This window comes from Spinacia oleracea, chromosome 5, assembly GCF_020520425.1.
Source record: "Spinacia oleracea cultivar Varoflay chromosome 5, BTI_SOV_V1, whole genome shotgun sequence".
Taxonomy (NCBI): Eukaryota; Viridiplantae; Streptophyta; class Magnoliopsida; order Caryophyllales; family Amaranthaceae; genus Spinacia; species Spinacia oleracea.
The window spans coordinates 29444824-29468119 of NC_079491.1; the positions used below are offsets into that span (position 1 = coordinate 29444824).

General features: G+C 34.3%; 3 protein-coding genes across 3 annotated transcripts; all 3 read left to right on the forward strand.

The window, feature by feature from the left end:
- Positions 1-7878: 7878 nt before the first annotated feature.
- Positions 7879-10950, forward strand: LOC110798804 (uncharacterized). The gene is made up of 3 exons (XM_022003995.2): positions 7879-8174; positions 8301-8483; positions 10535-10950. The coding sequence occupies exons 2-3, from the start codon at positions 8325-8327 to the stop codon at positions 10700-10702; spliced, it is 327 nt and encodes a 108-aa protein (XP_021859687.1). The 5' UTR covers positions 7879-8174; positions 8301-8324; the 3' UTR covers positions 10703-10950.
- Positions 10951-13747: 2797 nt separating this feature from the next.
- Positions 13748-19848, forward strand: LOC110798808 (uncharacterized calcium-binding protein At1g02270). The gene is made up of 10 exons (XM_056828712.1): positions 13748-14001; positions 14097-14192; positions 14255-14359; positions 14457-14678; positions 14778-14851; positions 14946-15060; positions 15152-15277; positions 15360-15461; positions 15542-15676; positions 15780-19848. The coding sequence occupies exons 1-10, from the start codon at positions 13831-13833 to the stop codon at positions 15930-15932; spliced, it is 1299 nt and encodes a 432-aa protein (XP_056684690.1). The 5' UTR covers positions 13748-13830; the 3' UTR covers positions 15933-19848.
- LOC130460906 (protein GL2-INTERACTING REPRESSOR 1) lies at positions 19710-20754 on the forward strand. Its single transcript, XM_056828713.1, has 2 exons — positions 19710-19845; positions 19945-20754. The coding sequence occupies exon 2, from the start codon at positions 19954-19956 to the stop codon at positions 20362-20364; it is 411 nt and encodes a 136-aa protein (XP_056684691.1). The 5' UTR covers positions 19710-19845; positions 19945-19953; the 3' UTR covers positions 20365-20754.
- The last annotated feature ends 2542 nt before the right edge of the window (positions 20755-23296 follow it).

The window sequence follows — 23296 nt, forward strand, 5'->3', positions numbered from 1 at the left end:
CTTAAAATCTAACCAACATAGTAAGAGCCTTAAGTTCCAAACTTAAAAATTGAGTTAAAAGGTGCCATGCCAAAATATACACTTGCTTGGATATCCTTTACATCAATCTAGTAATAGTTTTCGCTCAGCGAGGTGTTACTTATTGGTCCTAAAGGGGCAAGGTACACAAATAATTGTGAGTACATGTTAGTTTTAGTGAAACTCAACTATATAAGTAAGGAGTCCTTTTATGTCGTGGCAAAATCGATAGGTTTACCTAATAAGTAATTAGACGTACCTATCAACCAAGAGTAGTTTCTAGACTATTAGCAAAAGGCTTTTGCTTACCTAAAATGTTTTAGAATTGAGTCGACAAACTGTGCTTAATTCTTCAATGGTTTTAGGGTCTTGGAATCATTTATTCACACCCGCCGGAACAATAAAATCGAATAAAATGCTAATAACTTGTTTGAATTGCATGGTTGCTTTAATTTCAAGTTATTATTCATGATAAATATTTAGACTTTGCATGCTTCAATGTATGTTTTAATTATTGTTTAAAATTAAATATCTTGCACTGCAATAAATCCTTTTAGAAAGGTAACAGTAGATTTCCTCGATTGGTAGTGAATCCAAGAACGATTCACGGAAATGAGAGAAAATGAGCAATTTAAAATGTACGTTTCTTTTAGCGACTTTTATGGTTGTTTTCGAACATCAAAGTCGAATGGCAAACCAATTGGTGCTTGTGAATTCAAAATACACTGTAGTTTTGAGATCATAAAGCATTGAGTTTAATACGCTCAGCTTTACCAATGGTTAACAACCTAATATCTTTGTCCATTTAATTCTCGAATGAGTCTAGTCCCTAGACATTCGAATAGATCGATGCTTAGAGAACTTTAGAAGCTTCTGGTAAGATCATCTAGTTGAAACTTAATATTCAACATAAATTAAATGGTAAGAACCTTGTTGGGGTGACATTGGACATGTCTAACAAAGTATAAAAGTCAACACTAAAGAATTCAATTCTTAAGACTATAAGAAAGGGTACAAGAAATAGGAAAACGAGGAACAAATGAAAGGAATTTACGATTCCGTTTCTACCTATAAGTTCATGTTTAAAGAGAAGTGACCTAGCAATCAAACTTCCTTGGTATCATATACCGCTTGAGGTTCTTACTTCGGTAATAACTCAAACAATGGAAGCTAGGATACACTAATGACCTACAAGTGGGAAATGAAGCATGGAAATGCTACATTAGTTGTAGGGTCATCTAGTTTGTTTTAAGTCCTTTCAAAGGCTGGAACTTAATGGCTATTTTGTTCCATAATCAGCATACCTAAATTTCTGTTTTTCAAACACAGAAAGACTCACATTCAAGAAAAACAAAAACAATGTTTGTTTGTTTATTTGAGTGAAATGGTCAATTACGGGTTGAGTCAATATGCTTGATTAAAACAAACAACTCTTTAACAATAAAAACTTTACTAGGTTCAAATCAAACCCTTGATTTGAGTTCCATTAATCTTTGGCATTGTTGCTTAGACCATATCAACAAGTTAACATTCATAAGCTCTATTTTGATGGACTTTTTGAAAGTTGGTTGATTTCTAGATCAACTTAAGAAAAGCTAGTCTTACTTGTTGAAAGTAACAAAGAATATGAACTATTGTTAGAACGCCTAGACGATAGAGTTCAAAGCTAAAGAAAGGTTTTATGACTTTATTATTTCACATGGATTTTAGTGAATATAGGTTTATTTACTCAAATGTGATATAAGTTGAATCTGTTTGGCTAGTTCAAAGATTCAGAAGTATAAAATCCACTTGGCAAGAAATCATAAAGATCTAGGTTAGATCATGTTGATGATTACTTGAGACCAAATATGATCATCAATGATTGTGTGTTGTAATTTCACAATCTAGCTCCATAAGATATGGCATATCTAAGTTGGAATGATCGAAGTCGATTAGTACTTGATTCGATCAATGATGGATCATAAAGACTTTTCCTTTAATTTCTAAAACAAAATGCTCAACTACCACCAAACTAAACCAAATTCGTCAAAGCTATTGAAAAGTAATTTCAGAATAACTTTTCATAAAATATATCTAGAGAGTTCCTAAACTCAGTGGGAGCTTAGTGTTTGTCATTCGACAAACTAAGGCCCAAGTATAGATATATGTTTCATTGTGATTTATTCAATTGAGACACAAGGGTATTGTTTCTACCACGAATTTTTGAGAACATAATGTTTGGTTGCTCGAAATAATGTCCTTTTGGAGATTCGTTTCCAAAATGACAAGTGGGAGAAAATAGACCTCGAAAGTCTTCGAGGCGAACAACAAACATAAACGGACATTCCGGAGGCTTTTCGAAATGCTTCAGAAAATCCGAACTTATTCTTTAAGGACTTTAGAAGTGGCTTTAAAGAATAGACATCTCTTAGAAGACTTTACAAGTGCTTCAAGGAGAACAGAATATTCAAAGGACTTTCAAGTGGCTATTGATATTCTATTGTTTGATGTTCTATACCCAAGTAGGCATAGAGTTCAAGTCACTGAAACTATGCAATTCTTCTATTAGATAGTAAAGAAACCTACAACTTGCAGTCAAACTAAAAGAAGTGACTTGTAAGAAAGCTATGACGAAACCCAGATTCCCTAAAATGGTTAGAGGCCATATATAGACTATATGTTTAATTGGTTAAAGGCCATAAAACATACTCAATGTGTTGATGACAAAATTGAAATTTTGTTGATTTGCAAGAATAGTTTCACACCTATTGGTTGCAAGTTTGTTTTAAGGATAAAAACCATCAAACATGGAATTGTGTTCACACACAAAGCTAGATTAGTTGCTAAAGGTTACAAGCAAATTCATGGCATGGATTGTGTTGAAACCTCATGCAAAATCATAATGCTTAAGTCTATAATTCAAGCAATGATTGCATATTGGTACATATGGCAATTGGATGACAAAACGTATTCCTCAATCAAATGTTGGAATATAATATGTACATGGTATGTCATAGAATTTGTGGATCCAAATAAATGCTTGAAAAAGAAAGCTAGCTTATAAAATCTAAGTACAGATTTAAGCAAGCAATTGGGAATTGGAACTATATTTTAAGTGAAGCTAATAAGCATTTTAGTTTCATAAAATATACATGATTCTTATAGATATATAAGAAGTTTAGTGGGAGTACTTAAAACTTAATTGGTCCTATGTGTATTACACACATATCTCTCTGTTGTGAAATAACATTCAAATGCTAATGACTTAGATTTGAAATTATTCATCAATGATGGACCAAGGCGAAACTTAGTACATACTGGGTATTAAGATCTATTTACAAAGATCTTATGATATTGTTTTGGATTAAGTAATGGCATTTACTAAATCAAACACGAAAGTCTCCATTGGAGATATTCGACCCATGTGAATAAATCTAAGTAAAGGATGTTTGAACTATGTATAAGCATTTACTAAGTTAAACATCAAAGAGTCTAAATGAGATTCATAACCTATATTATATGTCAAAGAATTTAGCCGAATTTAGTATCTACTGAAACTAGATAAGCTAAAGTTACATGAATAGAATTCAATTGGGAATTATTCTGCAAAAGAATTTATCATGTATGATATAATATGAGGATCGCCAAAAACGTATCGTATGACTTTAGGCATGACGAACATATACCAATCTCTATTGATCTAAGTGAAGATCAACTAGATTGAGATCAAGAATACTTATGGTACTTGAAAAGGTACATAGGAATAGTTCTTGATTCAAGGAAATAAAGATATGCTAAATATTGATGCTACACGCATAAACACTGGCAAAGGATCAAGCAAGACCCTTTGGAGTTAACCATTGATAAGGACGAGCTATAGAGCATCGTGTTTTGAAATGGCAACATGGATTGGAGACCATGAGTTGTTGCGTGGGAAATTAAAATATTAATTTCTATGTTCTAAGATACAGCTGGAAAGTCTTCCACATGTCTGTGAACTGCTTGGATAAGTAAATCCAAACAAAGCATCACTAGCAACCTAAACAGTTGAAGTAAAAGTAATTATTGCCTAAGAAGCAATAAAACAGGGTTTTTTAAAGTTCTTCACTGAACTTGGGTAGATCACCTATCTGCTGGCTTGATGGTTCTTCATTAAAAAATACGTAGAACCACTCTTGAAGCAAGAAAAACGTCTGCTAACTTAATGGTTCTTCATTGCAAAATGAGTAAAACCACCATCGAAGTAAGAAAGACTAGATCACATAATAAACAAACTCGAAAAGATCTTATCATCATATCTCGAAGAACATTCGATGAAAAGGATGTTAAGATTGGCAAAGCATGATAACTAAACCTATGCAACAAGTGAGAAGCAACACTCACGTTGTAGCACTGGAAATCAAGCGTAGCTTTGAATTCCATGAATTGTTTTAGAAGATGGGTTTTGAGGCCCATGGTTATAAAACATTGGGGTTGAACATTTATCATATATGAAATGTATTTTCATATTCCATTTAATCTTGGTTTAGTATTAAATGATGAGTCCCTTCAATTTGACGATATATTCAAGATAGACTGTCAGGACCAGTCCTGTGACTAAGAAATGTCTATCAAGTGAACTTGAATGTCAAAGGTTGAAAATGGTCCCTGGTCGGAGTTTTCTATAAAATTGGACGCATAGAAAACGTTAGACGATTAGAATGCAAGATGACTAGTAGTTCTGTTTCTTGAACTATGTGGACATGGCAATGTCATAATCATTTGCATAGATACTTACTTTGGGAAGACTAGTATCGGACAAGACCTATGAAACTTTACTGTAAGAGATGAAAATCTGTCATAAGTAAATTTCATTAAAATTATTAGACACTAAATCCTCAGTACCTGAGTGATTTGAGATTACTTGTTTGAGAACTGGTTGCTTTGACGTTGACCAACCGTCGCACCGTAAAAGGAGGCTATAAAGGCAACGCTCAGGTAATCACCTATCAAACGAAGTCTAATCTCAAGATCGCAAGATTGGGATTGTCCTCCCATAAATCGGGATGAGATGCTTAAAAGTTGTACAAGGCCACTCGGAGAGCTAGAAACTGTGAAATGCATGGCCGTGCTCGGATGAATCATAAGCTATGATTATCTGTTTATTTGATCAGTTGAACTCTGAAACCGAGGAACACCTCTGGACATAATAAGGATGACAACTCTTACCTTATGTTCAAGAGCAAGCATCGAGCGACAAAGGAATTAGGAAATGCACACTTGTCCCTAAGGACAAGTGGGAGACTGAAGGAAATAATGCCCTTGGTCCAAGTATGCATTCTATGTTAAGTCTAATAAATGCGGTTCAGTATTAATTAACAAGTTAATAATTCAGTGAGATCAAGTGAGCTGAATGCCTAGCTAGAGGCCGCTTCAGTTCAAGTGGAATTAATGATATTAATCCACAGCTTACTCTTGACTGAACCCGTAGGGTCACACAAATAGTACGTAAACGGATCAAGTATTTAATGGCATTAGATACTCCATCTATGGATATTCGGAATCGACGGATCTTGGTTTCAGTGGGAGCTGAGATCGTCACAGGCAAGAAATGAATACTCCGGAAACGATGATATTGCCGGAAACGGAAATATGGATCGTATCGGAAATATAAATATTATCCAAGTCGTAGATGTTGCCGGAAACGGAAACATGGTACGTATCGGAAAATATTATCGGAAATGGAAATATTACCAGAATCGGAAATATTGCCGGAAACGGAAATATTGTCAGAATCGGAAATATTATCGGAATCGGAAAATAATTCCGGAAACGGAAATATTAAATATTTGTTCGAAACGGAAATTGATTCCGGAATCGGAAATATTAAATATTGTTCGTATCGGAAATGAATTCCGGAACCGGGAATTTAATCGGAATCGTATCGTACGAATTAGCATCGGACGAGGCCTGCCGGACGAAGGCCCAGCACGAAGTCGGGCCATCGCCCAGCAAGCCAAACGCGCGCCACAAGCCCAGCCAAGGCAGCGCCCAGGCCTACCGCAAGGCAGGCCCAGCGCGCGCCAAGGCCACGGCTGCGTGGGCCTCGCTGCGTGGGCTGCTGCTCGCACGCACGCGCATGGGCGGCCCTTGTGGCTGCCGTGTGTGTGTGAGTTTGTGTTCATGCATGATTCCTAAAACTATTAGAATTAGTATATGATTAAATTCCTATTCCTAAAAGGATAAATTAATTAATTAGAGTTCTTGTAGGATTCTAAGTTTAATTAATTCGTATCCTACTAGGATTCCAATTCCCTTTCCATAACTCTATAAATACGTGCCTAGGGTCACATATTTTCAGAGATTAATTCAAGTATTCAAAGTGAGTTTTGAGAGAAAAATTCAGCCATATTTCTTACCTAAGAGTGCCGAAAATTCTAGTACCTTAAGGGCGATTCTAGTTGGTCAATCTTAAGGCGGATTCGGACGTGCTGTGGACTATCTACGGAGGGACGACACTTGGAGTCCTAAAGACTTGTTCTTGTTCGGTTCGGGCGCAGCTAGGGAAGGCACGCAACAAAGAGTATGCATCTAAATTATGCTATATGATTATGTGTAAATAATATGTATTCCTGGGTTAATGGTTGTTTCCGCATGATTTATGTAATATCATATGTATCATAACCTAACACAAAGAACACTAATACGGGGAGTAGTAATGCAAGACATAATTAGACTTATTAACTGGGAAGGAAATCCAAAGCTACTCAAGGTATCCCGAATAAAGCTCCATTCCAAACTATCGTAAGCCTTAGTTAGATCAAGCTTAAGAGCCATTATTTTCTTACCCTTTTTACTTTTATGGAAAACATGAGCCATTTCCTTCACTAAAATTATATTATCCTCAATTCCCCGCCCCGGAATGAAACTGGACTGAAACGGACTAATTAACTTACCCAGAATTGGACGGACACGAGTGGTAATAATTTTAGTAATAAGCTTATAAATAGTGTTACATAATCCGATGGGTCTAAAGTCCCGCATACTTTCAGGAGCGTCCACCTTTGGAATGAGAGTAATAAATGAACGATTAATATCCGACGGGATGGCCGCAGATAAAAAACAGGAACTACAAAACTTAAATATACTATCTCCGAGCTCAGCCCAGTATCTCTGAAAGAAAATGGGCTGAATGCCATCCGGACCAGGGCTCTTAATTGGGTCCATTAACCTTAAATTATGCCAAACTTCATCCTTAGAGATCGGTTTAAGTAAACTCAACCTATCCTCATCAGATAACTTGTTAACATTAGGATATGAAACCCCCAAAACACTTCTAATCAAAGACGTTTGGAAAAGAGTATCAAAATAGGAAACATCCATATCTTTAAGCACTTCCCCCTCCGTAACCCAAACACCATCCCCATTTTTAAGAGTTAAAATTTTCCCCCTACTTTTCCTAACTTTAGCAATAATGTGAAAATATTTGGTATTATAATTCCCGAATTTCCTCCAATTTAATCCGGCCTTTTGAGCCCAAATTAAACGTTCTTTCCTAAAAATGCTATTAAGCTGATTAAGCAAATCTCGTTCTAGATTAACCAAAAACCGACTATACGATTTAGATAAAGCCAATTGAATACCGTTGATACGCGCCAATAACCGTTTTTTTTGCAGTCGTAAGTTACCAAACACATTACTATTCCAACCAACAATGTTTTTTAAAAAACTGTCCCGCCCTCTAATGAAATCAAACTCACAGTCAGACCAATTATGCAAAAAGAAATCCTTAAACTGGGGGTGTACTTGTATTAAATTTGTAGTCCAACTTTTAATGAAAAAGATTTGGGATGAAAGAGAAATACAAAAATCAAAATGTGAACATTACTTTCCCTTCCTTGATGTGTTTTTTTTCTTTGTACATAATCAAAACTTGGCATATCTTCCCTCAAAAAAAAAAAAAAGAAAAAAACAAAACACGATTAGGCGATTAGCCCCCAAATCATACATTTCCAATTTCAGTGTTCCATCTCTAGCATAATCAAATCCAAAATTCCCGTAAAAGTAAAGGCAAGAGAGGAAAGAAGACGCAGAGAATAAGTTCGATCAGGCGTTCCGAATTGAGATTTGAGGCTGAATCGGTGGATTAGATGCTACACATTTCCAGTCCGCACTTGTTCCTCCCACTTTTATTGGTATATTTCTATCTCGGGACTGTTAATTAGGGTTTAGTTACATTTTGCAGAAAGGATTAGGGTTAGGGTTACTGGGTTATTGCTATAGAATTGTTAATGAAATTGGGTGCATTGGTGTTGAAATAGGTGGTGTAAGAGGAGGTGGTAAAGATGTCTAGGCCGATGTTGCTGGTATTCTTGCTGCTCATTCTTATCATTACTTCTCAGTTCGAGTGGAGGCAACAGCTTGTCGCTGATGTCGATTCCAACCACACTTTGTCTCAGAAACATCACCGTATTTCCAACAGAGAAGAAGCTGTCAAGGAGAAGGTTTTTTTTTTTTTTTTGTTGCTGCTGACTATTTCATATTATTACAACTGCTAGCTGTGCTTCATTTTCTGTAATTTCAAACTAGCCTATCTAATGATTTGAACCTCTATCGTGTTTACTGCAGTTTCTAAAAGCTTCATCTTAATGTCCAATGTTAACTGCAGATTTCGCCTTTGTGTTTCAGTAAATCAATAGCGTCTCTGGCTCTTTTGCAATTGCCTCCCGCATTTAATTTGCAGCACTCTCTTGTCTCTCCATACTTCCGCAATCATAATCTTTGGGATGAATGTCCCCTCTCCCCTTTCAAATTCCACTGTTTGGTCTCAATGCCATTTGACAGTTTTCTTCGTCCTACTCTTAAATACCAACCAATATAATGTGTTGAGTCAGCAATGCATACACTCACTAGGAATGTCATTGTGGTCCTCGTAGAGTCGTATGGCACATATCACTCTGCGTAGAAGAAAGTGATGGAAGCACTTTTCAAATTCATTTAGCATATGATGTTAGTTAACTGGATTTACTGGATAGATCCTGCTATGAGATAGGGATCTATGGAGAATGGTGGAAGTAATAGTGAACATGCCATTAAAGGGAAAATTGGATGCAACATTGGGTACTGCTCTGAGAAATGAAACATTCAGCCAGTGAAGGAAGTAAAAAAGGCCCCAACTTGTATTCTACGAACTATCTGAGTAGTTGAGATGTGAGATATGTTGTCTATATGCCTTGTTTGTGGGAATGACCTTCCTTGTGAAATTAACTCCGTATTAATCAAGATAGGTTGATTAGGAAGAGAACGCAGTCTTTGTATGAAGAGTGCTGTTCGTATAGTATTGTGTTGGTGATTGTGGGGAACAAGTTACTAGCTTAAAATTGTTGAAATCTTCCAACATATTTTTATGTATTTTTGTTCTTGTTGAGTAGTGAAATCCTTGAAGGCAGGTGTAGGCATCTGGTTTTTATGCTTTTATTGTGTAAATGACTGACTGCTAGTTTGTTCTTATGGCATCTCCAGTGGTTGCCTACTATTTGGTGTAGCTTGCCAGTGCCATATAATATAAGCTCTCTTAATTTGTTATCTGGGTACCACTCCAATGGTAGGCTACAGGGATATAGGTTAAATGGTCCGTCCTGTCAGTCAACACTCCAACATTGTTTATTTGCAATTGTAATTTTTTGTTTTCCCTGTTGGAAAACTATTTGTAGTTTCAGAAAATGAAATGAAATTATGATTGACTGCTAGTTTATTCTTATGATATCTCCAGTTATTGGCTACCAGTTTGTATAGTTTTATTTGTGGTTTTCCAAGTTTTGTTGCTACTAGGCCTACAACCAGTGAGAGCGCTGAACCCCCCCCCCCAAAAAAAAGGGAACTGAAATGCTTAGTGCTTAGATGGGGGATAACCCTAAGGCATCAGACACCTCTATCATGCTTGCATTTTCACTGTGTTTGATGTTAATGCAAGTCTCCTGTCTGCCTTGCTTCGTTTTGATTTTATTAAAAATCCAATCAGAGTTTCCTGTTTTGGCTACTTATCCTGAGCCCAACTAGGAACATTCTCCCGTGGCTCTTCAGCAGTCCACCAGGTAGGTAATTTTGAGCTGGGACTAGAGGCTGCAATTGGAGTTGCTCTTATGTTGGTATGGCTGGCTGATTTCTGTTAGGATGTACCCATAGTAGACATGGTGTTATAACTGTTTAGACATGGTGTTTGAACATTTCTGCCTTCTCTCTTGCTAAAACCATCTTCCGTTTTGGCTGTCTACCTTTTTGTAGTTGACAACAATTCATATTCTATTACCATCTCTAGTTATTGAGGTAATTAGGTGAAATGCTCTCTGGATCAATCTAGTGTTACTCACCAATCTGTTTTTTTTGTTATCCAGCGTGTTAGGCTTTTAGTTTGAAGTATTTAAGGCGCCCGTGATGTTTGTGAGACAAATTCTGATAAATTTAGTAGAATTTTCCTATTGTATGACGTGCAGTAGATAACTTTGTCTCAACTGAACATCTTGACAATTCATCTTCTCATGTTCAAACATCGCAGATCATTTTATCTCAAGAGAAGAGCATTCAGAAACTCAATGAGCTTGTACGAAGTCTGCGAGAACAGTTATCAGATTGCCGTAGTATTAATGGAAGTGCAAACAGCAGTTTAAGCAATTTAACTGAAAGTATTATAGAGCTTGAACGGCAGCAATTTTTGGAAGATTAAGCAAGCTGTGCGTATTGTTCCATTTAATCATGTGATAGGAGGGTTTTATACGTGTTTTGTGCCCTTGAATGTTGCCATATTTGTATTCAAAATTCATTCATACACACAAGTTGTACCTGCTGTAGGGAAGAGAGTATTGTATCTTATAAAGGCATGTCTATATTATGTTTTAAATATGTGATATGACATTCTCTTTAAGATTAAGCTTGATTGTGAAAATGTGGCAATGAAATTGGTTTGGATCCAGATGGGATATGTGTGCTAGATCATTTAAAGAAATTGGTTTTGATCCAGATGGGATATGTGTGCTAGATCATTCAAATTTTGTGAAGCGTTCTTAGTGTTTAGAAATTAGATAGCCTTAACTGGTATAGATGAGATTTCATTGCATGTCAAGAATAAAGGCACCTCAGGGCTTAGAGGACTTTACTCATGGAGCTATCCGGCATTGATTGTTTTTCTTTTGGTGTAAATGAGCCATAATGGCGGGGATTAGAATCGATACCAGGATCACCTGAAACCGGGAGGGAAGCTCTAACCAACTGAGCTATCCCCCACTCTCATCTGGCATTGATTGTGATTAGTTGTAAATCCATCCTAAAATATTCAATTATAGTTCTTTTATTATTTTTGTACTTGCATCTAAAGATGGCACTGGGACGGTCATGTGCACGAAAAAGCATAACCCGACACGAGAATGAAGTTGTGAGCTATGGGTTGGGCCCGATTTGTATTCTTTTTTTTTTTGGAAATAGCACGACAAAACACGTTAAATTAAGTGATATTATGCTTAGTCGAGTCCGGACACATTTTTTTAATTTGAGGCACAACCCGGCCAAGCACGTAACAAATCGGATTGGCATACCCTTTCAGACCCTAGGCACATGACCTCGGCATGAAGCACGACCCGACCCACAACCATCTTTACTAGCGTTAGTTAGGACTAGTTTTATATGTACGTGATGCGTGTGAGAGTAAAAAAATAAATATTGTGTTATTACATACCATCCAATAAATAATAGGTTAGAAAATTGTTCACAAAGTTCAGCTAAAGAAATCATCTCTATAAAAACATCTAACAACATACGCATGTCTTTACTTTACATGACACAAAATTCTAAATGGTAAGGAGCAGTACAAAAGTAGAGAAATTAAACATAATTGGGTTTCACTTGTAAATAAGGCTGGAAAAGGCAAGTGTATCATGTCATTTCAGAGGGGTGGGGTGGGTGTAATTCTGAAACTATTTGTTTAATAGGGTGGTGGGACATAGGATATACTCCCTCCGTCCCTTAATACTCCCACCAGTTTGACCGGTACGGAGTTTAAGACATTTAGATTGACTTATTAATTTAATGGGTGTTAGTTGATAGTGGGGTATTTTTTTAATATAGTTAGTGGGAAATGGGTAAGAGGTGGAGAGTGGTGAGTGGGGGTGTAATTTTTTAAATGATTTTTTTGTAGGGAATAGGGGTGTAGGTGAGGTTAGTAAGTAAGTGTGAGAAATAATAAAATATTGGTATAAATTTTCATTTATAGAAGCGGTGCAAGTATTAAGGGACGACCTGTAAAGGAAAGCGGTGCGAATATTAAGGGACGGAGGGAGTATTAGATAGATTATTTAATTAGATGGTGGGGTTGATAAGTTACTAAAAATGGCAAGTGTATCTCTTAAATAAATAAGGCTAGAAAAGGCAAGTGTATCTCTTAAATAAATACGGAGGGGGCAGCTCTTTAGTTCTAAAAAAAATTGTAACAGATAAATAAGGCCTCGTTCGGTATCTTTTTTGTTTCCAGTTTTCTGTTTTTTTACTAAACTAAAAACCAAAATATGAAAACCACAAAAAGTAGTTTCCAATTTTTTTATTGTCAGTTTTAAAAATCAATATGATTACTATAAGTATGATTATTTTTTAGTTAATGGCTCAATCAAAATCACATGACTTTGTATTTGTATAATTAGTAGTTATTCAACTACAATCAATAATAATACTCTAACATGATCTTACATTATAGATCACATAAAGTGAGAGCGAAACATGTATTGTGTTTTGAGTGATTAAGATGGGGAGGGAGTTAAGTTTATATAGTAAACAAATGTTACTTATATTTTGCTTCTTGTGAGTTGATTGACGCGAATTATGGGTTAATTGTTATTATCCCCAAATTTAGATTAATCATAAATTATAATTGCAATAATTACAAAGATGATTGAATTTATTTAATTTATTTTCACATTGGCAATTACTCCGATATAATTATTCTTGATTTAATATAAGGCAAGATTTGTTATTAATTCAATTATGAGCAAGGGTATAATATATAGACTATTCTATAGGGGACTCCAAAAGTGTAGTTACTAAATTGAGCTCATGAGTTCTCTTATGAAATAGAGATGAATCAATAAGTTGTCACTTTTATTCCTTAATTAAATTTTATTAACTCAAAACCCTTATAAATATTTTGTTTTCTTGTGAAAAAAGATTAAAAAATAACAATTTTCCATAAAAGTAAAACAATTATAGTTAATCTTTTATTTTCCCTTTTCTTTAATAACCACATAAATGGCAAACGGGAAAAACATTTAGGGACGGAAAAAGTACCAATTAGGTATGTACATAAAATCTACCCCTTCCGTTCCTTTTTGTTCTTATCGTTTGGCTTTTTACACGTTTATTAACGACTAATTAATGTGCATTGAGATTCCTCTATTTTTTTTATTTAAACAAGGTAAATTGCGTTTATTTAAAATGTTTTCACTTTTACCAAAATTCTAATATTGGACAATGAGAAAATTTTAATTTCACAATGAAAAAGAGTGAGAGATTAAATGAACCAATTAATTTAATTGGTTAAAAAAAAAACCCGTAAAAAAAAAAAAGAGACGGAGGGAGTACTAATCTAGGGAGATTTCCAAAATTGAGGCCATGATGGTTTTATAGAACGTCGGCCCCTTATTTCCCTGTCAATGTTTGTAGACTAGTGTTTGTTGACTTGTAACTTTACTTGACCATCATAAATGTATTAATGTATTATTATGTCCATTCATTTTTTGATACTAAACCTCTAATCTTTGTGCTTTAACCTCTAATATTGTGTGTGTGGTGGTGAATTGAGCAAACTTTGAGATGTTTAATATTGATATTGATACTGATATGGTTGAGCCAGTAATGGTTAATGGGTTGAACCAACGAGTAGACGATCGAAACAAAAATATGCAGAATTTGGATGATTGTGATCCTATTTCTTGTACAACTTTCAATATCCTTGCACCTATTTACAAGCGACTTGGTGGAGGGGTATGTCTTTCTGTCACTAATTTTGTCTATCTTTTACTAACTCGATCTTTTGGTCTCTTGACTCTTGGTGTGATTATTATTGTTTTTCATTTCAGACACGTGAAAGCGAGTTTAGGGAGTCTTGGCATTGTAGGAACAACAAGATATTGGATATGTTGCTAGACTTGAAATCCTCTGTATTATGTTTGCAGGTAGGGGAAACTCATTCTTTTCTGTCAAAGAGATATAGTAGATTCATTGAATGACTTTTTAGGAATTTTGGGTGGATAATGAGGAACTAGTTGGGATGTATGAGAAGAGGCTTCATGATGCGGGCTATCATACTTACAAGCTTGCTCGAACTAACAATCGTGGTGATATATGGTACGTGCTATTGGAATGCCTTTCTTCATGATCAATTTCTGGAGTTGGTTGTTTTGTTTTGAGCATTAATTAATAGAAAGCTTTTCTTTCCAGGTCTTTTAACAGCACTACATCAAAGCCAGTTCCGGTTGTTAAATTACAGAGAATTGTTGTTCAATGATATTGCTGATCGTGTAGCACAAGTTTTGCATGTTGAGGTATTTTGTGACATTGCACAGAAGAATACCACAAATATAGTGAAAGAAGTGATGATTGTGAATACTCATTTGATATTTCCTCATGATTCAAGATACTGCTTTCTTCGGCTACAGCAGGTGCTGCTTTATGTATTCAGCATAATTTTATTAAATGTAGTCAGCTAAAATTGTAGATATCAAAATATATGATTCTGGTTGGGTGTTTTTGTTTCAAAGGTTTACAAGATTTTGCAATATATCAGGTCATACATGGAGAAATATGCCCTCCTTATACCTGTCATCCTCTGCGGGTATGGTCTAATTAATCCCAGATCTTACATGTTACAGTGAACGGTTTTCATATCCTGTATATCTTTGTGTTACATACCTGATACCTTTGTATAGGGATTGGAATGGAAGTAAGAAAGGACATGTCTACAAGTTTTTGCGATCACAAGGTTTTGTCTCGTCCTATGATATTGCTCACCATCATCAGGATGATACTGAAGATTCACAAAAGGTCCGCTGGCATGCCTCATTCGTCATTCTGATATCTGACCATTTTTCAATTTTCAGTCAAGCTAGTAGTGATGGTAATACTTATTTTACAGTGGGTTAGTCACCGCAACCACAGAGGAAATATATGTGGAGTGGATTTTATTTGGCTGCAGAATCCCGGGAAACAGCAGAAAGCCTTAAAAGAAAGCTTCATGGAAGCACTTTTGGGAAACATTAAGGTAACTTTTTTATTTTTTATTTTGAATGTGGTTACAACTTACAAATCATGGTATAATGGAGTTGGCAAAGTGTAATTCACAGAATCTCCTGCACAAAGTTATAAGTGGAGGCGTTGATCAGTTGCCACTGAGACTAAGGGACGGATGTATAACATATTCTGAGTTTTCTCAAGCCCTTGTAGAGGTAGCCTGTAGTCTTTGCTGTGATAAATTATCCTTTGTTGAAATGCTGCATCTGATGATTAAAACATTTTATTGTTGTAGTTGGGCATAAGTGAGCATCCTCATGGAGGCCTAAATGGTGAGGATATCAGAGAAATATGGGAGCGTATAGATGCAGATGCAGATGCAGATGCAGATGCAGATGGAGATGGAATTGTTAACGTGCCAAACTATTTGGTACGGCTTTTCCTTGACATTCACATTATATGTACGTTGATCCATCAGCTCATTCCTGTAGAGTGCATGCATGACCCTTTGTACTTAATTGATTCATTTTCAGCATGAAGAAGATGATAATTATAGTGTAAAGTGTAAAGGAAGTAGAAGATCCGAGGAATTGTGTGCCTGCAATTGGATTTGTGGTCAAGAAGGCTACACTTTTCCCTCAACAAGTGGAGGAAGGCTCTTGGCCGGAGAATTACTTGCTTTCTGATCATGCACATCTCACTGTCCAATTTTCACTATCTCAATACATGTAAGCCAGTGTGTTCTATCATGTTATATACTTAGGGTGCGTTCTATTCACTTGATTTTCACTTATATACTTATACTTAATAGTGCGCTTAAAATGAACTAGGGCGAGATCATCGTGTTGAGTTTTAGTTGATGATTCCAACCAATTAACAGCAGAGTATGCATGTTGTCATGTTGATGTACTCCACATCTCAGTATCCGAATACATGTATACATGTATGTTTTTTTTTTGACATGAGCTTAAACAAACTAGCTTAAACAACCTAACATTTATGTATACATGTATGTTAGGTTGGGTAGATAACCAAGATCGATTACTTCATTAGTAGACTCATGACTTTTTATCTTACCATCAAGGCATTATAATTACTCCGTAATTAATACTCTAATTTCATAATGATTGGCCATATATATATACATGAACACAAGATTATATTATTGGGAATGAGATTAACATTTAATGTCAACATTAATGATATCACCTCAATAGTCAAACGTGGATCATAGACTGTCATCTTCCTATTTCCATTTCTATAATCCAAATTCAACTATGCAAATTCAACTATGCAAATTCAACCAATTCAACCTCACTGTGAATATAATTCTACTACTCATAGCTTTAGGATATAATTGTTGTAATTATCTTCGTCTGATTTCCTAACATTGTAAGTATTAATACTTCACATTATAAATACAATCAATGGAATACTCTCATATTCAGAGAGTTCACAAAATCCAACATGGTAAACGCACTTAGATTAAGGAGTATTATAAAACATCTACTCAGTATCCGCAATACTGAAAATTATAAGGTGCATTGTGCACCCAATAGTATTTTTATTCTCATTGATGGTCTTTCTCACATTTTCTCCTCACATGTAAGCAAAAAGGTGAGAATGTAAACCTTATATGTTCTAATCCAATCACATGACAAAAAAGGAAAACAAAAGTCGCCAACCAAAGCCGATTACTAAACAAGGTCAATAGGTCATATCGGGACTAACTTAGCTAACGAGGCTAGTTAACCCCGAGTCCGATGCATGGTCCAAGCACATAGTTACTGAATTTGAGCGGGCTTGGACTAGGGCCTTATAAATTTTACTCCAAATTAACGATGAAATTGGGCCATCGCTATAAATCTAAATAAAGAGTGAAGATTCAATAGACTAACCACTCAGAATTTAGGGGCCGTTAGATGGGCAGATGATGATGTCACTTCACGTCAGGTGAATAGATGATGCTATAAAGAGAGGCCGCACATTGATCCAATTGCTGCACTTAATACTCTTAATTAATACAGGACGTTAGCTACTACCCAAATATGGAGTATTATTACTGCTCTACTCTTTACCAATTGTATGTTGGTTGTGGTGATTGAGGTTGAACTTGGTAGGGAGGATCGCGTGTTCATCATCTGAAATAACAATTGAGAGGGGACTGAAACCTATCTACCCATAACTCGCCCCAAATTCGAATTAACGCTAAGATAAATCAGGTGATAACACCAAAAAAAACTTACCCTACTCTTTCATTTAAACCATTTTGGAAGATCCCGTCAAAATAATAATAATAATAATAATAATAATAATAATAATAATAATAATAATAATTGGAAGAGAGATCCTTCTTCAATACTCACTTTACTCCGTATTAAACTTTCAATTCTCATACATATAAGATCAGTACCCAATTTATTGTTTAGTATATTGCATGCCGGATTACATGTCACATCATCTTTTACTTAATTATCTCCTTCGCCCCTTTTTATTCTTTACGTTTAGTATTATGCACGCGATTTAACAACTGCTCTTTTCGTCTCTTCTTATTCTTTACGTGTATTCCATTTCGGGTGTTCCATTTTGTTCTTTACCTGCATTTCATTTTACATTATCACATAAATGCCTTAATATTTTATAAAAATATGTGTCCAAATAATATTTTAACTAATTAAATTCATTAGGGCATTTAATCTCTCACACTTTTCTATTGAGGCATTAAATCTTTTTCCGTTTCCCACAGTTAGATTTGTTATAAAAGTGAAAATTTTAAAATAAAGGTAATTTGTTTTATTTAAATACAAAAATAGAGGAATCTTAGTGCACATTAATTAGTCACTAAATCGCGTACATAATACCAACCGTAAAAAAATATTTTGGGACAGAGGGAGTAATTAATATTGATTATTCATTCTTTTTTTTAAAAAAAACAATGCAAATTACATTTATTGATAATGTTTTCACTTTTTATCTAAAATATGACATTGGAAAAATGTGTCAATGGGAAAGTGTGGAAAGTTTAGTGCCCCAATGAACTTGATTGATAAAAATAATCACTTGCACGATTTTTGGTACTCCCTCCGTCTCCTTTTGTTCTTTATGTTTGGTATTTTCACGGGTTTTAATGATTAATTTGTATCGAGATTCCTTAATATTTTATTTAAACAAGATAAATTGCGTTTATTTATAATGTTTTCACTTTTATCAATATTCTGATATTGGGAAATGAAAAAAAAAATTAATGTCCCAATGGAAAAGTGTGAAAGATTAAGTGACATAATGAATTTAATTGGTTAAAATAATAATTGGACACAAATTTTGATAGAATACTAAGTCATTTATGTAATAATATAAAAAGAAATGTAAAGAACATTTTGAAATACCCAATAAGGAAAACGTAAAGAACAAAAAGAAATGGAGTAGAATATTATGGATATTTATGCTACAGTTAAAAAGAAATATTTCAAATGTAAAAATTAAAAGTGGATACTCAAGACGGAAAGCGTAAAGAATAAAAAGGAACAGAGGGAGTAGTATGCTATTTAACATGGTCAAGTGATGGTCTAACAACTAAATAAGTTTAGGTTGTCGTGACAAATTAAGTTTTATTTTTATTAAATTTAATAATAACCAAAATAAGTTGGAAAAAATTAAAAACTTGGATCACAATAAAATGTGCGCCACTTGGTATATGGATACAAATAGAGAGTTTGGTTTGACCTACAACGGATCAAAACGCGGTGCGGAAATATGTCAAAGGTAATAAAGGAGTAAAATACATAATAGAGTAGTAAAGGGCCAAATTTGCCTAGGATTTTCCCTATTTTATTTTATGTCTCTATGAAAATGAAAAAAGGAATAGCGGTTAGATTGAGAAGAAAAAAAAAAAGGAAATAGAGAATGGAGATTAGAGAATAGAAAAATGAAAGCAATAAAGTGCGAATTAAAGGAAGATGACTAGGTGAGGTAATGAATTAGAAGAAGGGTCGCAGCAGCTTAGCAGATGCAATTACTCCCAATCTTACTAATATCTTTCAATTTATACGCCTCTCTAATATCTATTGCTCTACCTGAGTACAATATAGGAAATATACATTTTTTTTAAAAAAAAAAAAGAAAAAGAAAAATGTATATATGTTCCCAAGTGTAGGCATATTAAAGAATTTGTTAAGGCATTTAATTTACACTCGTCTTCTTCCTGAATCCTGATAATAATAAAATGAAATTATAATTAAAAAGTTTCCCTCTAGCTCTTGCTTAGTTTGTTGTTCGTTGTTGTTGGTGATCGGCATCGGCCACCACCAACATAATTATCTTTCTCAAAAAACAAAACAAATCTCTCTCTCTTACGGAGTACTCTTCTACAATTCCTATCCATAATTTAATTAAGAATTAAAGACACCCTCTTTAATTTTCTTCTCTCTTCAATTTCCCCCTCTATATAATGAACTTCACATGAACTTAACTATTCCCATTTCCCATTTCCCATTTCCCAACCCCCTTCTCTTTCTTCCATTCTCTTTCTTAATTTCTCTCTCTTCTTTGTTTCATCAAGCTAAGGAAAGGAAAGGAGCTGCTCATATATATCAATTTCAAGTAAGTGATTTAATTTTACATAATACTATATATATATATAGATAGAATGAATGAATGAATGAATTTATAATAAAAGTGTTGGATGGGATGGGGTTTCAGGTATAAAAAATGAGTAGGAGGAATAACAATAATCGAAGGGGTGGTGGAGCAAATCAAGAATTGGATTTGAAGCTAAATCTGTCACCCCCACCAACAAGGGTGGTTGGGGGACCAGTGATAGGACGACATAATCATCATAGAATGTCAACATCATCGTCAGAGGAGTCTCCACCAAGATCATGTGTTTCTTCTGAAGAAAGCCTGAAATACGCTAGCAGTCCTGAGACTTCCTCCATGGTTCTTGTGGGTTGTCCCAGGTGTCTTATGTATGTCATGCTGTCTGAGGCTGATCCTCGCTGCCCCAAATGTAAGAGTACCGTCCTCCTCGATTTTCTCCGCAACAACAACAACAACAACAACAACAACAACATCATCAACAACCAAAACAACAACCATCACAACGACAACGATCGACGCTAAACTCCATTGCCCGCCTTCTAAAAATATAAATATATAAACTTAAATGAAAAAAGCGGCAGTTGGTTATTGCTTATTGGTACGTGCTACGGAGTACTTAGCTAGCTAGCTACAAACGCAACCTTAATTAGACGTACTCCTCTCTCAGTCTCTGCTTTAATTTGTCTTTCATTAATTATATATTTACTATTTAGGTGTTAAGTAAGTTTATTTAGATCCATCTGCTTAATTAATTGAAATGTCCTCTTTGGTTGCCCATAAGACGGGAGTTAAGCTAGCTGCTCTTATGAGTTACGATCATTATGTTGTAAATCATTTCCCCGTCTTCTCTGCAACCAAATGGTTATCATTTTAATTACAATTATTATTATTATTATTAGTATTATTATTGTTGTGTTAAAATTGTATTAGTTTGGGTATTAATGGTAGTAGTTGTTATCTTCAATTTTGCTTCTTAATTAGCATTGAATCATTGAATGTGGATGGATGCAACAACATTTAAAGTCTTAATGGAAATTATTCACATTTAATTTAGATGATAAAAAGGGTCTCCTTACTCCCTTGGTTTTGCATGAAACGAGGGTGACATTACTCAATGCCTTTCTAAAGTCAAATTTCATCATCTTAATTTTTTTTTATTAATTAAATAATATTATTTACGTCTTACGTGGCCAAGGCAGGGACCATATCTACCAAAGTCATCAAACTGTTACTACAAAGTCTACATGCACTACCACTAGTACTACTATTACTAGTTTACTACTACTGCTCCCTGTTTACTTATTAGCATATACGTAGTAGTGTAGTACAAACAGAAACTGATTTAATTTAAATAAATTAAAAATCAAGAAAATAATTGAACACTACACGTGAAGCCTTATAAATGTTTAACTAATTGTGCGTCATTGCTTAATTTATGGCGCCCAGTTAGCTAAACCCATACTTATTACCCGAAAGCCCATAATCAACACCACTTAACCCAATTAATATTCACTAATTAAGTTTAATTAAATACTATGGAGTACTAAAAACCTTTATTTGCATGGACCCATTCCCATCAAATCCATTGTACTATGTGTCTATGTTGCAACCCTAGTAGGCCCATTTCATCTACGTACTACTTCATACTTTCAATCCAATGTGGAAGTGTGAAACCTTCTCTTCCAACTTTTCCACTCTCGACGTGCCACAATTCGTCTTACCATCACATTTTTACTAGCATACGGAGTATTACGTATTGCACTTTAAATTTTCATTCTTTTATGATATTATAGTTTCAAATTTGATATCTGGCTCCTAATTAATTACATTTTACATTCTTTAGGTTGAAAAGACTCGGGAAAGAATAATAAATTTTTATAAGAGCGGTTGAGGAGTTATAATTTCTAAGAAAATAAATAGCTTGATTATTTAGTTGTGAACAATGCTCGATGTGTCATAATCAAGTGCTTGTACAATCATTTCTTACCAATTGCGCGCTTATGCAACACACTTAAAATTTGTAATCCACCATAAAATTTGTTAACATAAATCTAACCCTTACACAAAAAAAATACCCTTAATTAAAATAAGTAATTGAACCATTATTATCTACGGAGTAGTCAAGAAAAAAAGACAATTGACCAATTTATGTGGGGACAAAAGAAAGAGAAAAGCCCACTTTCACTTTTCGTATTTTCCTTAGTACTAAGTAATATCAATAGACAAATGACATCTACATAATAATTAACCCAAAGAAAAAATAGTCAAGCTAGCTTTTCTTCAAATTTTATTAAGATCAGAAATTTGTATAAAATAGGTTGCACGTTCAAATCCCTTCCCTCATTCATAATTCGTAATGTGTTGCGACTTATTCACACACAAAAAAAAAAGGAAAACTCGATCACTGGATTTTAAATCTTACTTCTGGAGAATTAATACTGCAACTGTCTTATACTAAAATCAGTCACTCCCTGCTCGAAGTACGACAAGAGAGTGACCGTATTAACTGTGTAATAACTTATACAAGTATATCAAAGTGAATTTCCCATTTAACATTGGATGACTGATTTTAGTTACAAATTCTACTTGATTAACTCTTATTTAGACTTATCTAAATGGATTACTCTCTAAGGAGTCAAAATAAATTGATCATAAAAACACTTAGTTTAGTTAAACGAAATGATAAAGGTCGCAACTTGCGACTTTTAAGCCGTGTTACAATGATGACATGACACGCTTATATGTCATGATTTAAATTGGAAACTAAAATATTTAGATTATATAACAAATTATACATGTTACAAAAAATGTAGAAAAATCATAATATTCTAATGTACAAATTGAATAATGTAAGTTTTCATTTCAAAAATATATTTATGATTTGTATAGAAAAATATTTGTTTCCTTCTCTGTATCAACTACCTTATTTACATATTTTCATAGTAAAAATATTTTGATGACGTATGACCTACATGACGCTCATATGTACCATTTAAAACCCAACACGTAGGATTGCGACAACTAAATGTTGTCTCAACTTGCAACCTTTATAATCACCCTTAATTAAATCCGATGAAACAAAAGACAACAATTAATAAAGAAAAAATATTGGTTAAATCCGATGAAACAAAAGACAACATTAATAGAGAAAAAATATTGTTTAGTAAAAATGTCAACTCCTAACCAAGTAAATTATCAAAGATGTTGTACGGTGCAAAGTTCACACACCATCGTATTTTTGTAGAAGAAAACTTTATCTGATTCAAATTGATTATGTATTTTGTTATATTTAAATTTCTTTTGAAACTATCTATAAAAGATTATTAACGAATATATTTTAATTACTATAAATAAATACATTGTATTAAAGATGAGCGTTAGGATCCTCTAGAGTTGGAGAGAACTATCTATAAAAGATTATTAACGAATATATTTGATTTTTCCATTAAAATAA

Coding starts and splice junctions, on each gene's coding strand:
- LOC110798808 (XM_056828712.1), top strand. CDS start 13,831: ATGTTTAATATTGATATTGATACTGATATGGTTGAGCCAGTAATGGTT. Junction 14,193..14,254: donor CCTCTGTATTATGTTTGCAG/GTAGGGGAAACT, acceptor ATGACTTTTTAG/GAATTTTGGGTGGATAATGA. Junction 15,061..15,151: donor ATACTGAAGATTCACAAAAG/GTCCGCTGGCAT, acceptor CTTATTTTACAG/TGGGTTAGTCACCGCAACCA.
- LOC110798804 (XM_022003995.2), top strand. CDS start 8,325: ATGTCTAGGCCGATGTTGCTGGTATTCTTGCTGCTCATTCTTATCATT. Junction 8,484..10,534: donor AAGAAGCTGTCAAGGAGAAG/GTTTTTTTTTTT, acceptor CAAACATCGCAG/ATCATTTTATCTCAAGAGAA.
- LOC130460906 (XM_056828713.1), top strand. CDS start 19,954: ATGAGTAGGAGGAATAACAATAATCGAAGGGGTGGTGGAGCAAATCAA.